Source organism: Heterodontus francisci, chromosome 41 (assembly GCF_036365525.1).
Source record: "Heterodontus francisci isolate sHetFra1 chromosome 41, sHetFra1.hap1, whole genome shotgun sequence".
NCBI lineage: Eukaryota > Metazoa > Chordata > Chondrichthyes > Heterodontiformes > Heterodontidae > Heterodontus > Heterodontus francisci.
The window spans coordinates 19,356,743-19,373,473 of record NC_090411.1 but is presented as its reverse complement, the minus strand read 5'-3'; the positions used below and the strand labels follow the sequence as shown (position 1 = coordinate 19,373,473).

Genomic DNA, 16,731 nt, shown 5'->3' with positions numbered 1-16,731 from the left:
GTCCTAGAGTAGTTGGAAAGACAACTTGGTCTATCTTCATCCTTCCTTCCTCTTCCAGATGATGATGCCAAGATATATTTCCATGGCAGGGGGCACTCCCTGGTATCGCAGCCTTACAGTGGGTGTTGCCATGCCATTATATCATGGAGTGGTGGTGGGCATCACACCAGCCTCAACTTTGTCCCTACTTGATTTTCACATCTATACGTATTCTATCAGGACCACAGATAATGATCAGGAATATTGGCTCTTTTTGACCTCTGAGCCTTTTCACCATCTACATGGCACAAGTTTGGAGTGTGATGGGATACCTTGCACTTGCCTGGAGCTCCAATTAAACTCAATAAGCTTGACACTATCCAGGACAAAGTAGCCTGCTTGATGGGCACACTGTCCACTACCATAAACCTTCACTCCCTCCACTACCATGGTTGTATTATGTATCATCTACAAGTTGCACTGCAGCAACTCATCAAGGCTTCTTTGGGAAGCTCCTCCCAAATCCATGACCTCTATCACCGAGAAGGTCAAGGGCAGCAGGTGCATGGGAACATCACCTGCAAGTTCCCCTCCAAGCCACGCACCAATTTTGATTTGGAGATATATCGCCATTCCTTCATCACTGGGTCAAAATCCTGGAACTCCCTACCTAACAGCGCTGAGAGTGTATCTTCATCATAGGAGCTGCAGCAGTTTAAAAAGGCAGTATGCCACAGTTTTCTCAAGACAATTTGGGGTGGACAATAAATGCTGACCTTGCCAGAGGCGCCCACATCCCGTGAATGAAATAAAAAGAAAAGCAGCGTTTATAGCATAAACTAAGTCCACGGTCATGGAACATTTAGTATTTTCCAAGTAAAGTGAAAACATGAGTGCAAGTAATATACCAGTGCTCTTACGTTATGATCTTGACATCATCTGTTTCCCTCCCAATCATATCATGTGTACTCTCTCCCGTTTTGTCATCGTCCACATCCTGCAAATGATGATAAAGGCAGCATATACACTTTATTGACCTCAGCAGTGCTTTGTGTTTGACCATCAGGCAGTCTGCTTGCTATCAGCTGAAGTGACATGCAGATCTTATTTGTTGGGTGATTTTAATAAAATATAAAATGTTTGACTATTGTCAAGCAGGATTGTCCAACATATGGCCCGTGGACCAGAATCCGGTCCGCCAAGGATGAGAAATTTCCACTGGAAATCTGCCATTGGCTTCTTGCAGCCCGCCAAAACTTTGTGACCGACAACAGCTGCAACTCCTTTACCAATATGATGGAAGCTCTTCAATACCTGATCTTTAGTAAGATGGTGTCGTCCGGGCTGAGCTGCTTGTCTGCTGCCGCTTCCTGCCTGAACTCCATTCCCAGTGTGGCTTTCCCGGCCCTGAGGTTGGGCCCCAGGCCTAGCACTGGCTCTGCGTTCAGACCCGGCCTGGACCTTGGGCCAGGAGCTCTTAATCTCTGCCACGGTCACCGAGGAAGAGCCACCTGAGGAGGCGGCAGGGCCCGGGCCCACACCTTGGGAGTAGGGTACTGGGATAACCAGCTCCGGGAGCAGGGTGCTGGGGTAACCACGGCGGGAGCATTTCAGAGGGAGGAGAGAGAGACAAGGACACGGAGAGACCCCATCACTCCTAACAGATGGACATCTATCTAGAATACTCCGCATCGCTCCTTCTAGCGTGCAGGCAGTCATTGTTTCCTTGCACAAGTAGACACTGCCAGGTATCTCACTAAATTAGTGTTCAACATAGTGCCGAGAAAGTAAGTTAATGAATTAGTCTTCACACTTAAACCCTGTTCGTAAAAATGCAAGTTTTTTGTTGTTTTGGTTAATGGTAAAATAAATTTCTAATATTCTAATCTTTCCGAAATTTGCTCGCTGGCCCCCTATGTCGGACAAAAATTATAATGTGGTGTCTCACGCGTAAAGATTGGACACCCCTGGACTATATAAGGAATTAAGCAGTCACCTGAGGATATTAGCAAAAAGTTGTAAAAGAGCTAAGTGGTTTCATCCTGTTGCTGCCATCCTGTTCTTCACATAAACACTCGAACCCATATTCATGGTCACTCCTTTGCCCTTTTCACCCCTACATTCTCCCTACTACCAAAGTCTCTGACCACTTTCTGTATCCCTCTCAACCACTTCTCTTTCTGTTTCAGCTCCACTTCCTTCTATATTCACCCTTGGAAATAAATCTTCTCCTAAGTAGCTGATGACTGGACGCTCAAACCCCTAACTGCTTAGTCTTTGGCCCTCCATTTACCTTTGCAGCTGTAGGGATGTTTTTCTGTGTTAAAAGCACTATGTAAAATCCTGCTGCTGCTGCCATAAGTCCGTACTATGGAGCTGCCTTTGTATTTGGCACCAGCTGACAATTAAAAGCTCAATGTTGAAAAGAAAATTATGGGTTTTAAGGTTCAGTGGCATTTGAACAACAGAAAACAACAACCTTTTTCTTAGCTGTTTCAAAGTGTTGCATGAGTTATAATGCTTTCTTTTCGTTCTTTGTAGCTGGAATTTTCTCCGCAGACCCTCTGTTGCTATGGAAAACAGTTATGTACAATCCCTCGGGATGCTACCTATTATAGTTATCAAAACAGGTGAGATGGTGGCTTCTGGTTCAACTTATAAAACAGTATTTCATGTTTTAAATAAGTAACTTGAATTTGAAGTAATGTTTTCTACCAAACCTTGTTAATAGCCTAGTTCAGTAGCTTTATGAAAATCTTGCTGTCTGGTTATAAGAATCTACACTGTGCATCAAATTATCAGAATGATATTCTGTTTTTCTGGATATTGTGTATCCCTGTTACCTATACTGCTAGGGCAAGCTACTACAGAATCTATAGTGACCTTATGCAAGTTCTGTTAGTCTTGAGGTTGGAAAGAAATGAACACGTGTTTCCTTTTGAGCATTTTCTGGCCTATTATGATGCCTTCAGAAATTTTTGCTACTTTGTTGTCTAAATGTAGTTGGATAAATTACTGGAAGATAAAGCAATTCAGTATTGTAGCAGTAAAATTACTTCCCTAGACAAGTCAACTTGTCCTCAGATATTATGAAATAGTGCACGAATAGGTAATCTGATGCACATCTGTAAGCCAATTGAGAGATTTTCAAAATAGCAATAGGTTCATGTAAGTTAATGGGGCACCATTGTGTTGCTTGTTTACCAAGCAGGATTGGGCTTTAAATATATGTAACATCTGCAGACTGAGTACATGTCACCCAGGTTTATTCACCCACTCCACCCATCCAAGAAAAAAAACAGATCCCTAGAAAACTGAAAGCCAGGTGACCATAGAAGTTTGTGTGTGTCCAATCAACACTCAGATTTGAGCACATAATCTCGGATGACGCATTCGTATAGGACTGGTCCAATGCTGCAGTATCGAGGTGCTGTCCTTTGAATGGGGGAACATTAAATAGTGGTCCTGTCTATTTATTTAGTTGAACATTTACGGGTTAGTGTTCTGGGCGCATAAGATCAAATGAGCCAAAGTGCCTTCCTACATCAATTATATATTCTGATTAGTAATCTGATTGTTTTATACTATAAAACCATATAATAAATGTTCCCTGTACTGGATAATCAAGCCTATAATTATGGGCAAATATAAAAGCCACAGCTTGTCCAATTTGGTCATTTGTTAATTTTGCTTTCCCTTGCTTTTTGCTCTGTCTTCTCTTAAACTTTTCCATTCATTAAGATATTGCAGTGCTTTTAAGAAAAAAGCATTTTTTTAAAACTTTTTATCGTCTGCTCTTTCCCTGGCTAGTTCTTGACTTGTGTTCACTTGGCTGTAGATGTTAAATTTAACCCAAATATCTTTTTCCTCTTTTAAATAGATATCACTTCTGTGAGAAATGTTTCAACGAGATCCAAGGAGAAACTGTCTCTCTGGGTGATGACCCTTCGCAGCCTCAAACGTGAGTATGTCCTCAAACTTTATTCCAGAGATTTAAAAATGGGTGACCATTTAATTTTTAATCTATAAAATGTGTAGACTTTCATTGCCAGTAGAATAAATTCTCTATATTCAACAGTTCCCTGAAGCCAAGACTCTTGGTTTTAGATTTTCTAAAAAAAATTGGAATTTCAGAAAGCAAACAATACCAGGAAAGATTGAATCTCTGTAACAAAAAAAAGAATTTGGCTCTATTGTTTTTGTTATAGGGGTGGGGTGTGGGTGTTCCAGGATTTGCAGAAAACATCAATTTAAAGATCTCTGCCCAATGAAATCAATTATAGTCTGTTACACATATTCTGGTAGTAGAATAGGGCGGCACAGTGGCGCAGTGGTTAGCACCGCAGCCTCACAGCTCCAGGGACCCGGGTTCGATTCCGGGTACTGCCTGTGTGGAGTTTGCAAGTTCTCCCTGTGTCTGCGTGGGTTTTCTCCGGGTGCTCCGGTTTCCTCCCACAAGCCAAAAGACTTGCAGGTTGATAGGTAAATTGGCCATTATAAATTGTCACTAGTATAGGTAGGTGGTAGGGAAATATAGGGACAGGTGGGGATGTTTGGTAGGAATATGGGATTAGTGTAGGATTAGTATAAATGGGTGGTTGATGTTCGGCACAGACTCGGTGGGCCGAAGGGCCTGTTTCAGTGCTGTATCTCTAATCTAATCTAATCTAATCTAATAGAGTTTGCATAGCTTGGTGACTGTCGCTCATGATAGGTTCTACTGCGTTACACAACTAGGCATGTTTTTGTAAATTGAGGACCTGACCCTTTAATATTTTAACATTATGTTTGTATAAAATGGCTGTACATCAGTTTTCTAGCTTTCACTTCCTACTGTAGCTATGGGCTCTCATTTCTTTCAGGACTATTTCAAAGGAACAGTTCTCGAAGAAGAAGAACGATACACTGGACCCTGAAATGTGAGTGTTTTTTGCTAAGTGTTATTTCTTATCAGGATACGGATGCAGGTAATGTTGGCAAAGACATATTTATTGCCATCCCTTATTACCTTGAAGGTGGTGCTGGACCATCTTTTTGAGCCTCTGTAATCCTTGCAGTCATGATGCTCCCATTCTCTGAGTAATGTATTTTTCATCTACATTCTCTCTCTTTTCTGACCAAGGCAGGCATACAATTTTGTTTCCAAGTTTCTGCTAATGTACCTATTGAACCAGTCTACTGAAGGTCAGCCATCCCCAATGTACAGCACCTTTAAGATAATGTGGCAGCAGCAAATGCATTCCGGACTACCTCTTTAATAACTGATTTCTATTTCCTGAATGTTGAGTGCAATTGAAGGGCACAGTAGTGAAGACTTGTCACTGAGGGTGGCAGAATTGGCTAGTTGTTATACTCCTGCAATTCTGCATACCCTTGGCTGGGCGTTCCTAGAGTGGCCATGAGTGAGTGTTATTAAGTATATTATTGAATGTTCAATAATGCCATCAAATTTGGAGTAATAATTTATCAGTGATTTCCTGGCTAATTGCTTCAAACACTGCCTTTACAAAATATTTTGCAGAAAGTTGTTGCTACTAACTGCAGATGGCAGGCAAAAACTGTATTAATTTATGTATGGGAATTATTAAAGCAATTTCTTATCAGGATCTAGTAGGGTTGAACTCTGGGATTGGCTTATCAGCTATTGTACATAATTGGTCTTTGTTTTTAGCTCTATCCATTCTCTGGTTGAAGTATGTGTGACAAAAAATGAGTTCTTTGTAGTAGAAAATGTGAAAAAAATTGTCTTTTGAAAACTTTAACTGCTCCTCTTGTGCTTTTTTTAAAACTGACAAATGGGTAGGCATGGAATTCACTAATTAGTTTAGCTGATAACCACCAGGAAACATACTGTGAAAACCAAGTTGACCAATTTTAATTCCAGTGGGAAGCATATTATCCTAAAGATGCTGTGCATTGGAAACTTGTTAATTGTATTTTTTTACAGTGGGACAAAGGATTACAGAACTCCTCATGTCGTAGTCTTATTGTTAATGTTATTGTTAACTGTATCTTCTCTTGGTAGATTTGTTGAATGTACTGAATGTGGTCGGAAAATGCATCAGATCTGTGTCCTTCACCACGAACTTATTTGGCCCTCAGGGTGAGTCAAGTGCATAGAAGTAATAATTCTGCATGTTCATATTAAACTTATCTGCACATATATCATAAGTGGGTTAAGAGATAAGTTTTTCAAGTAAAAAGATCATGGGTGAAGGGCTTCTTCAATGGGTTGGTGATTTACTTCAATGTGTGGGTGACCAATATAACCTAAGAAATTGGTTTGATCCCTGGTGTGTGTTGGGCTGCCTGAGCTCAACTGGGTCAGCAACGGAGGTGTCTCAGTGGCCCAGGTTAGGAAGAGGAAATTCCACAAGGGTTCCCACTCCTAATTATGATCCTGTGATTCCTGCTGTAAGTCTGTGCATGTGGGCATCTGGTGAAGATAAGATCAGCCTGGGGATATGATGCAGTCCATAGTTAAATAGCCTGACACTTTGTAGGTTGACTGAGCATTTGGGAGAGGTGCCAAAGGACACTAAAGAAATTGTAGCCTAACTAGGGGACTGCAGTTTAAAGGGATGAGGGGGAAGGAAATGAACTTTTGGGGGAGGCGTTAGGCTGTCTAGGATAATTACAGATTCTCTGAAACCTAATTCTGTCAATCTGAGTCCTGTCCTGGATTCGAAACCATGATGCATTTTATAGGGGTGTTTTGAGCAATCTGCCAAACATGTTACAGCCTCCAGGCCAAAACACTACCCATGCACTTTGTGATGCTGAAAGAAATGTTGATGTCCATTATGGAGGACTTGGTTCATAGAACCAGACCAAGATTGCAAAGTTTTGTGGTGCTCTGCAATCTCTAAAACAGCCTCTGAGGTTGTTCCTTCAGGCACATATGTTCAAGATGTCTCAGCAAGCCCTTCTTCTCTGACAGATTTCCATCCTTTTAATGATGAGCTGCAAGAGACTGACTGACAAAGGTTTGAGAGTTGTCTAGTATAGGCTTCTTGCACTAAACCATTTGGCACAGAATTCAGTATACCCTTTTATGGTTGCAAAAACTTCTAAAAGTGGTTTCAACCCAATTTCCAGGCCAATTTTTAAAAAGTCCTAGTTTTAGAGACCACTACAAATGATAGGTTAGTTGCCTTGCCTGTTGTAAGCACCTTTACAGATACCTGTTAAACACCAATGGATTTGGTTCCTAACTTGTTTAGAAAAATATTTTAATTTCAGAAGAACCTATCCAAGATTCACTGACCTTGTGCATGTTTTCAGTGGCATGTTCCATTGTGGGAATGAATGACTTTCAACTGATGTGTTGTGTGTAGAACATAGTCAGAAAATGAAACTTGCTGTACGTCTAAGTAGACTGAAGAGCTGGTAACCGGTTTTCTTTTGTCTTGCAGTTTTGTTTGTGATCCCTGTTTAAAGAAAACTGGGAAAACAAGAAAAGAAAATAAATTCTGTGCAAAAAGTAGGTACTGGTCTGTGTTATCATTGTAAATTAGTATTGTAAAACCAACTGACTTTTTTTTTAAAGCTATATTTTAATAGTTCCTGAAACCATCTTCCTAGAAGGTGGTTTGGTGATGGGGGTCAAGGGAAGGTGGTTAGATTCGCTTTTGTTGGAGATGGTCAACATATGTCTTAGCTTGCCTCGGATGGTATTGGGAGGCTATTTGACTGTGCAGTCATTGCAACTGAACTTGTTCCTGCCCATGTGTGCCTTAGTGGAGGGAGCAAGTGGTTAAATAGGACACAAATTGCAGCCTGTCATTTTCTGCTTGAAACAGCAGACCAGAAGGGGTTGGAGTTGATGGCAAGGTATGAATATTGTGGCGGGGCCAAAGAATATGGCTTTGGTCTTGCAGTTGACAGTGTCAAAGGCTGTAGAGAGAATGTGGAGAGATAATGCACCATGATCACATTGAGAGAATGTCATTTGTGGTTTTAGCTAGGATTCTACTGGTGCCATGCGAGGGTACAGACCCCTTGCAGCCAGAGATGCTGACCAACGAAAAAGAGAGGTGAAGAGAAAATTGTAGAGTGAATTGTGACCAACCTTGTTGCACCTCTGGTGACGATTTATAATTGGGTCCTTTTGGCTGCAGAATGAGCCGCACAGTAGGAGGGCAAAAATGTCTGAATGCCTTTTCTCTATTGTTACAAATGTATTAAAATGCAGGAAGAATGCAGTGTTAAAAACAGCTGGGTTTTTTTCCCCCTAGGGTTACCAACCACTAAGCTAGGTGTTTACCTGGAAACTCGCATTAACGATTTCCTCCGCAAACAGAATCATCCAGAGGCTGGTGAGTGCACGGTTCGGGTGGTGCACAGTTCAGATAAAACTGTGGAAGTCAAGCCTGGGATGAAGACTAGGTGAGAGATCCTGTTTTCCTTTTTGTGCAAACTTGATCAATAGTTAGCAAAACAGATGTTGAATACATGTACGGCAACAATAGCTTGCATTCATACAGCACCTTTAACACAGCAAAGCATCCCAAGGCTTCATAAAGGCATAAAAGAGAAAATGGCTGCAGATCCGAAGGAAAGAATGTAAGGGAATGGCAGCCAAAAACTTTTTTTTTTATTCGTTTGTGAGATGTGGGCGTCGCTGGGTAGGCCACCATTTATTGCCCACCCCTTTATTGCTCTTGAGAAGGTGGTGGTGAGCTGTTGCAGTCCTTGGGCCGTTGGTCAGAGAGGTAGATTTTAAGGAGGAGAAGATGAAGAAGCCGGAGGGTTTAGTCATATAAGAACTGTATACAGTGTCTAGTAAAATAACTTCTCCTTTACACAAATTCCAATATTTTTCTTTATCCTCCAAAAGGGTTGTACAGAGCAACACTCTGGTATCTCATCCATTATTCATGTCTATTTTTATTCATTCATGGATTATTGGCATATTTATTTGGCTGTCTCAGTTAAGTTTCTGGGCAATGGTAACCCGCAGGGGATTTGATGATGGTAATGCCATCGAAGGTCATGGGGAGGTGGTTAGATTCTCTTTTGTTGGAGACAGTCATTGTCTTTCATTGTGTGGCGCAAATGTCTCAGCTTGCCATGGATGGTATTGGGAAGCCATTTGACTGTGCAATCATTGCAACTGAACTTGCTGCTGCCCATGTGTGCCTTAGTGGAAGGAGCGAGTGGTTAAATAAGTCACAAATTGCAACCAGTTGTCTTCAGTCTGAGACAGCGGACCAGAAGGAGTTGGAGTTGATGGCAAGGCTATGAATATTGTGGCGGTGGCCAAAGAATATGGCTTTGGTCTTGCAGTTGACAGTGTCAAAGGCTGTAGAGAGAATGAGGAGAGATAATAAACCATGATCACACTCAGAGAGAATGTCGTTTGTAATTTTAGCTAGGACTCTACTGGTGCCATGCGGGGGTACAGACCCCGATTGATGGGATTCAGAGAATATTTTGGGAGAGATGAACATGGATCTGAAAGGCAACAATACACTTGTTGACTATGGAGAGGAAAGGGATATGAAGATAGTTTGCAAGGGCAGAGAAATTGAGGTTGAATTTTTGAAGTGGGTGGTAATTATTGTGGTTTTGAAAGCATGGTAGCCAGTGCCTGAAGAACAAAACTATTTACAGTGTCTTTTTTTTTATTTGTTCATGGGATGTGGGTGTCGCTGGCTAGGCCAGCATTTATAGCCCATCACGAATTCCCCTTGAGAAGCTGGTGGTGAGCTGCTTTCTTGAACTGCTGCAGTCCTTGGGATGTAGATACCCCACAGTGCTGATAGGGAGTTCCAGAATTTTGACCCAGCAACAGTGACGGAAAGGCGATATAGTTCCAAGTCAGAATGGTGTGTAACTTGGAGGGGAACTTTTAGGTGATGGTGTTCCCATGCATCTCCTGCCCTTGTCCTTCTAGGTGATAGAGGTCATGGGTTTGGAAGGTGCTGTCGAAACGCCTTGGTGAGTTGCTGCAATGCATCTTGTAGATGGTACACACTGCTGCCACTGCATAGGTGGTGGATGTGTTGCTTTGTCCTGGATGGCGTCGAGCTTCTTGAGTGTTGTTGGAGCTGCACCCATCCAGGTAAGTGGAGAATATTCCATCACACTCCTGACTTGTGCCTTGTAGATGGTGGACAGGTATTGGGGAGTCAGGAGATGAGTTACTCATCACAGAATTCCCAGTCTCTGACCTGATCTTGCAACCACAGTATTTATGTGGCTGGTTCAGTTTCTGGTCATTGGTAACCCCAGGATGTTGATAGTGGGGCATTCAGCAATGGTAATGCCATTGAACATTAAGGGGAGATGGTTAGATTCTCTCTTGTTTGAGATGGTCATTGCCTGACACTTGTGTGGCACGAATGTAACTTGCCACTTATCAACCCAAGCCTGGATGTTGTCCAGGTCTTGCTGCATCTGAACACGGACCTCTTCATTATCTGAGGAGTCGCGAATGGTGCTGAATATTGTGCAATCAGCAGCAAACATCCCCACTTCTGACCTTATGATGGAGGGAAGGTCACTGATGAAGTAGCTGAAGATGGTTGGGCCTAGGATACTACCCTGAGAAACACCTGCAGTGTTGTCCTAGGACTGTGATGATTGACCTCCAAGAACCACAACCATCTTCCTTTGTGATGATATCACTCCAACCAACAGAGAGTTTTTCCCCTGATTCCCATTGACTTCGGTTTTGCTCGGGCTCCTTGATGCCATGCTCGGTCAAATGCTGCCTTGATGTCAAGGGCAGTCACTCTCACCTCACCTCTTGAGTTCAGCTCTTTTGTCCATGTTTGAACCAAGGCTGTAATGAGGTCAGGAGTTGAGTGGCCCTGGCAGAACTCAAACTGAGCGTCAGTGAGCAGGTTATTGCTGAACAAGTGCTGCTTGATAGCACTGTCGACGACTCCTTCATTCACTTTGCTGACGATCAAGAGTAGACTGATAGGGCGGTAATAGGCTGTGTTGGATTTTGTTTTTTTGTGTACAGGACATACTTGGACAATTTTCCACATTTTTGGGTAGATGCCAGTGTTGTAGCTGTACTGGAACAGCTTGGCTAGGGCCTTGGCTAGTTCTGGAGCACAAGTCTTCACTATTGCCAGAATGTTGTCAGATCACATAGCCTTTGCATTATCCAGTGCCTTTGGCCATTTCCTAATATCCAGGAACAGATGGGAAGCAATGGGAATGACAGATGTGGGGGGGTTATGTGGGTGCTAAGGTGTATAAGGTAGTATTTGGAGATGGCCTCGCTAGTGATACAGACCACAGTTGTAGAGAGACCCCAGCAAGCTTGAAAAGTCCATGAACGTTGGTAGGACAGTTTATGTGGAGGGAAAAGACTGCACGTCAGTGAATTTAGAGGAGTGAGCCCAGGAGAGATGGTGGAAAACAAGATAAGTAGTTCAATGCAGAGGCTGAAGCATATCAGGAGGAAAAATATCTGAGAAACACTGCATAGGACTTCGAGAAAAGTGGTAAACAACAGGGATTTTAAAGGAGAGTTGAGTGTGAGGGGAAACCATGGACTTCTGCTGAAAGGAAAATGTGCCCAAGGAGAGACCATGGTGACGCTTTAGGTGGAACAGGTGTTGGAAGATATAGGAGACTTTGTAAGTTGTTGCTGCCCAGGAGCTAAGTTTCAGTGAAAGCCAGATTGTTCGTCCATTGGCAGAATGTAAAGCGGCAGTGATGAGTTTAGTTAGCAGGGTAGGAAGAAAGTGAGGTTATTTCCTAGTGGACAAGAGAGGAGAACGGACTAGTTGGGATTGATTGTAAGGAGCCAGTGACAGGTACCCTGATAAATCTATTGAGCAATGCCGAGAGGCAAAGCGTAGTTAACAACAACAACATTTATATAGTTCCATTAATATAATAAACCTTCCTATGGTGCTTCAAAGGAGTTTATAGATCAAAATTAGACACCGAGCCACATATGGCACTATTAAGGCAAATGGCCAAAAGCTTGATCAAAAAGGTAGGTTTTAAGGAGCGTCTTAAAGAAAGAAAGGTGGTGAGGTTTCAGGAGGGAATTCTAGAGCTTAGGGCCTAGGCCGCTGAAGGCACAGCTGCCAGTCGTGGAGGAGTTAAAATCGGGTTGTTCAGAGGCCAGAGTTAGAGTATGGATATCTAAGGGTTGTGGCGCTGGAGGACATTACAGAGTTTGAGAGGGCAAAGCCATGGAGAGATTTGAAAACTAGGATGAGAATTTTAAAATCAAGACCTTGCTTGACCAGGAGCCAATGTAGGTGAGCAAGTAGAAGTGTGAAAGGTGTCCAGAACTTGGAGCAGGTAAGGACACAGGCAGTGGTGTTTTGGATGACCTCAAATTTACGAAAGGTAGAATGTGGCAGGCCAGCCAGGAGTGGGTTTGAACAGTCAAGTCCAGAGGTGACGAAGGCATGACTGAGGGTTTCAACAGCCAGTGAGCTGAGGCAGGGGGAGCCAAGTCGGACTATGTCACAGAGGTGGACATAAGCAGTCATAGTGATGGCCGGAAGCTTATGTCGGGGTTTTGAACAATCTGCTTTAGTCTCTAGACAGTTGCCAGATGGAGGGATAAATGGGTGGCTAGGGAACAGAGTTTTGAGCAAGGACTGAAGACATTGGCTTCAGTCTTCCCAATATTTAATTGGAGGAAATTTCTGCTCATCCAGTACTGGATGTCGGACAAGCAGTCTGATAATTTAGCAACAGTGGAGGAGTTGAGAGAGTGGTGGTGAGGTAGAGCTGGGTGCTGTCGATGTACGTGCGAAAACTAAAGATGTATTTTCGGATGATTTCGCCAAGGGGTAGCATGTAGATGAGAAATAGGAGGGGCCAAGGATAGATCTTTGAGGGGACACCAGAGGTAATGGTGAGGGAGCAACAAGCGAAGGCATTGCAAGTGATACTTTGGCTCTGATTAGATCGTGGACGACTTCTACGTTGATTCAAACCTGGGGCAGAAACGTAATGATTCATTGGGATTAGTAGGTCTGCAAAGTACCTGAAAGGGGAGAAATAAAAGGCAGTGTGATTGAGTGATAGGATGGAGAGCTTGGGAGTGACCGAAAATGGCAAGGGAGAAGAGGGAGATAAAAGTCATGGGCTTGGGTCCAGTGCAACGGCCAAAACGCACACATGAATTTAGGTTGCAAGATTGCTTAAAAAAAAAGTGTTGGGGCTTTTCACTACATTTTGGTTTACTTACTTTACTCTTTAAGGCTATTAAAAACTGAGACATTATTTAACCATTAAAGCTTCTCAAATCCACATTGCAATATGTGGATCTGTACTCGAGTTCACTGAAGCAAATCTACGTCCCTAAATTATTTAGAATGCACAGAACATAAGGTGACAATGCACTATAGCTGATCTGTGGCATGACTATCATACTTTGTCAAGTTGGTTATGACAATGAAAGCAACATTAGCTCCTGAAGTTATTCGCCATCTCAGAGGTTGAGAATATTTAATTAATACAGAAGTCTGACAAATGACAATTGTTGGGTTTTCTTCAAAAAAAAAATCAACTCTTAAAATACGAGTTTTTCATTTGTCATTTGTTCATATTCGCAAATATGACTTGTATTTAATGCACTAAAGAAAATTAAACCAAGCCGTGTGACAATGTTATGTTTAACCCTGGTTGAAATGCATGGATTTATGTTACCAAGATCTTCATTTTGGCCTATTAGTAATGTTTGTGTGCCAGTGATAGTTGTATTCAGAATATTGATAGATTTAATATATAACGGTAATGCAGTATGTCATTGTGTTATCCTTTGTGTGACATACCCAACATCTGCCATAGGTCCCATCTGTCACCGAGAATTCTAGTGTCTAATATAGGTTCTGAGTGACATTAACAGGTGCAAAGGTTGGAAACTGCATAACAGCAGTATTGTGGTCTTTCAGTGAACTCAAGTTTGTTTTTCAAATTGGTTTAACATTTACAACTGTGACATTTAAATCATAGTGAAATGCACTTTGTTGCATATTACATGTTGATGCATTCAATTACCAAAACCTGAGAATTCAGTCAAATAAGTAGTTATTCACTGTACTTCCTTATAGGTTTGTTGATAATGGAGAGATGGCAGAGTCGTTTCCTTATCGAACAAAAGCTTTATTTGCCTTTGAAGAGATTGATGGTGTGGATGTGTGTTTCTTCGGCATGCATGTGCAGGAGTATGGTTCAGATTGTCCTCCGCCCAATCAGAGGTGAGTTCAGTGTTTTGCTAATTATAATACTTATTGTGTTATTTTTGCACAGCAGGTACTTTGTATGATGGAAAGTGACTTGCTAGGCTGTTGGTCAGACCCCATCTAGTGAACTTGGAGAGAGTACAAGTCCAGACATCGAGAATTTAAGTTAATGAGGAAAGGTTAAAGAATTTGTGTTTGTTTAGTTTGGAAAACAAGAAAACTAAGTTTTACACAATTTTCAAATTGTCAAAATTGATGCAGGTAAATTGTTCATAATGGCAAAGGAGCGAGCATAGGTTTAAAAATTAGTAAGTTGAACAAGTCAGTTGCCACTTGTTCACTCCAGGTTCTAAATTTGTGGATTAAATTGCCTTGGGCAGCCTTTGAGGCAGACCGCATGAATGGATTCAAGAGAGAATTGGTGGCTTTATGCACACAGGAGGAATGAGGCAATGGGTGAAGGTGATCTATGAAAAAGGGATGGACATGGGTAATTGGACTTTACTTTTGTTATAAAAGTATTTCTGCCTTTCTATTCCAGTCTCACTAGATACTTTAATGTCATATCTTTTTCAAAGAAGCAAGAATATTCTGGCTGTTCGAAATACAGCTGAATGCTTGACTGGAAGTTAGTAGTTAATGGGTTGAATCATCATATTTCCATTGCTTGTACCTAGTCTGCAATTTACTTTTTGAATGGCTTGTTTACTTGCAGCACTTGACCGTGTTGTGGTCACAGATTCATTATGGACTTATACTGGTGTCATGAAGGTGCTTCCATTATTATTTTTTGAGGACTTGTGTTTAAAAGACTGGTGGAAAATACCAGAGGAGATGCTGGACTTGGTTTTTTTTTAAAGGGTCACTGGAAGGACACTTGGGACTTTGTTTAAAAACGAACACTTACTGGAAGTCACATGTCTTAAGCTAAGTAAACAGCCGGACCCTTGCTGGCTATTGGAGTTTACAGAGAAGTCGCATGTCTGGGTTTATGGCTCAGGAGTTTTGGTTTCGTTTTGGACTGTTTGAATGGGCAGTTGGTGTGTATCCTGCTAAGAGAAGCCACCCAACTCATCCTGTTACACCACTTTGAGAAACCCTGAGAATCCAGCATAATAGCTGAAGCCACGGATGCAGGAGTTCTCCTGAAAAGCCTGCAAGACTACTTCTCAACATCCCCTGAACAAACTGCTTCTAAAGAAGATTCCAGTGACAACCGCATGAATCTAGTGCACACGTACCAGGGCGCCAGACCGAACGTCATCTGAAACATTTCATACCTTATCCTTTTTTCTTCAAGAATTAACATGTATTTGGCCAAAGTATTCTGTTTTTTAAAGTTGATTTCGGCAGAGAAGGCTTCTTTATTTTTTCTTTAACCAGAGTGTGTGCGTGTGTGTTGTTATTTAGAAGGGACTATATTTATACTTTCATATTTCAACCTGTTAATAAGCTTTGCATCTTTATTGAAAAAGTCTTGTTTTTATAATAAATTAATAATTTTGTTTATTAAAGAAACCTGGTTGGTGGATTTGTATTCTGAAATAGATAGATAAAAGTATATGCAAAACTGGTTAAAATATTTTTTAATATATGTTGTGACCACTGAAGTAGTGGGACTGGAGGGAGACGGTGCACTCCTCCAACCTCAGTCGTAACACATAATTGGGGGACTCTTTCAGGTTTCAAAATTCACAGACAACTATGAGTGCTGGGGCATGCTGAGGTTAAGGCTGATTAAGATTTTTATGGTGAATTTTGTTATACATATTGAAAACCAAAATGGCTTTGTCTGTTGCTATGACCTTTCTGGAAAGGGAGGGTTTATCGCTAAGTGATTTGCAAATATAACCAAGGCTAGGCTAATAGCGTTGGCAGAAAAGTTGGGGCTAAGAAAGCAGACATAATTGAGGTAATAGCACAGCATTTGAAATTGGAAGAAGTAAAAGGCAATCCAGATGGTAATTCAGTAGAATTAGCTGAACTTCAGTTGCAAATGATGCAGTTTGAACAGGAGAAAGAAATGAGAAAACTTGAACTTGAAAAAGAAGCACTTCAGAGAGAGAAGAAAAGGGAAAAGAGAGGAAAAGGAAAAAGAGCATTTCAGAAGCTGGAATTAGATTGGGAAAGAGAAGAAAGGAAAAAGAAGAGAGGCAGGAGAGAGAAAGGGCAAGAGAACGAGAGAAAGGGAGTGCGAAAGGGTATTCCAATTAAAAAGGCAGGAGCTAAAACAAAAGGGTGGCCTTGACTCCAGGGAAAATTCTGATGAGGAAGAATCTGACTGCAACCCAGGACCCAGTGGGGGGCTGTTGAAATTTGTGCAAGCCCTCCCAAAGTTTGAGGAAAGGGATATAGAGGCATTTTTCTTTTGAAAAGCTAGCTAAACAAATGAGGTGGCCGAAAGAAAACTAGACACTGCTCATGCAAAGCAGGTTGATAGGCAGAGCTCATAGAGTTTATGCCATGCTTTCTGAGGAGGCTTCTGCAGATTGAGATGGCAAAAAAGGCTATTCTCGCTGCTTAAGAGTTGGTCCTTGAAGCTTACAGGCAGAAATTTTGGAACCTCCGGAAACAG

At 41.8% G+C, this 16,731-nt stretch overlaps 1 protein-coding gene across 1 annotated transcript in view; it reads left to right on the top strand.

Annotated features, from left to right (window-relative positions):
* The window catches only part of LOC137353296 (histone acetyltransferase p300-like), a 125,565-nt gene that overhangs the window by 84,239 nt on the left and 24,595 nt on the right, over window positions 1-16,731 (top strand). The window contains exons 19-25 of the mRNA XM_068019407.1: window positions 2,521-2,609; window positions 3,860-3,940; window positions 4,842-4,898; window positions 6,005-6,082; window positions 7,395-7,462; window positions 8,217-8,367; window positions 14,025-14,171. Coding sequence (XP_067875508.1) covers window positions 2,521-2,609; window positions 3,860-3,940; window positions 4,842-4,898; window positions 6,005-6,082; window positions 7,395-7,462; window positions 8,217-8,367; window positions 14,025-14,171 — 671 coding nt within the window. The remainder of the gene's footprint in view (window positions 1-2,520; window positions 2,610-3,859; window positions 3,941-4,841; window positions 4,899-6,004; window positions 6,083-7,394; window positions 7,463-8,216; window positions 8,368-14,024; window positions 14,172-16,731) is intronic.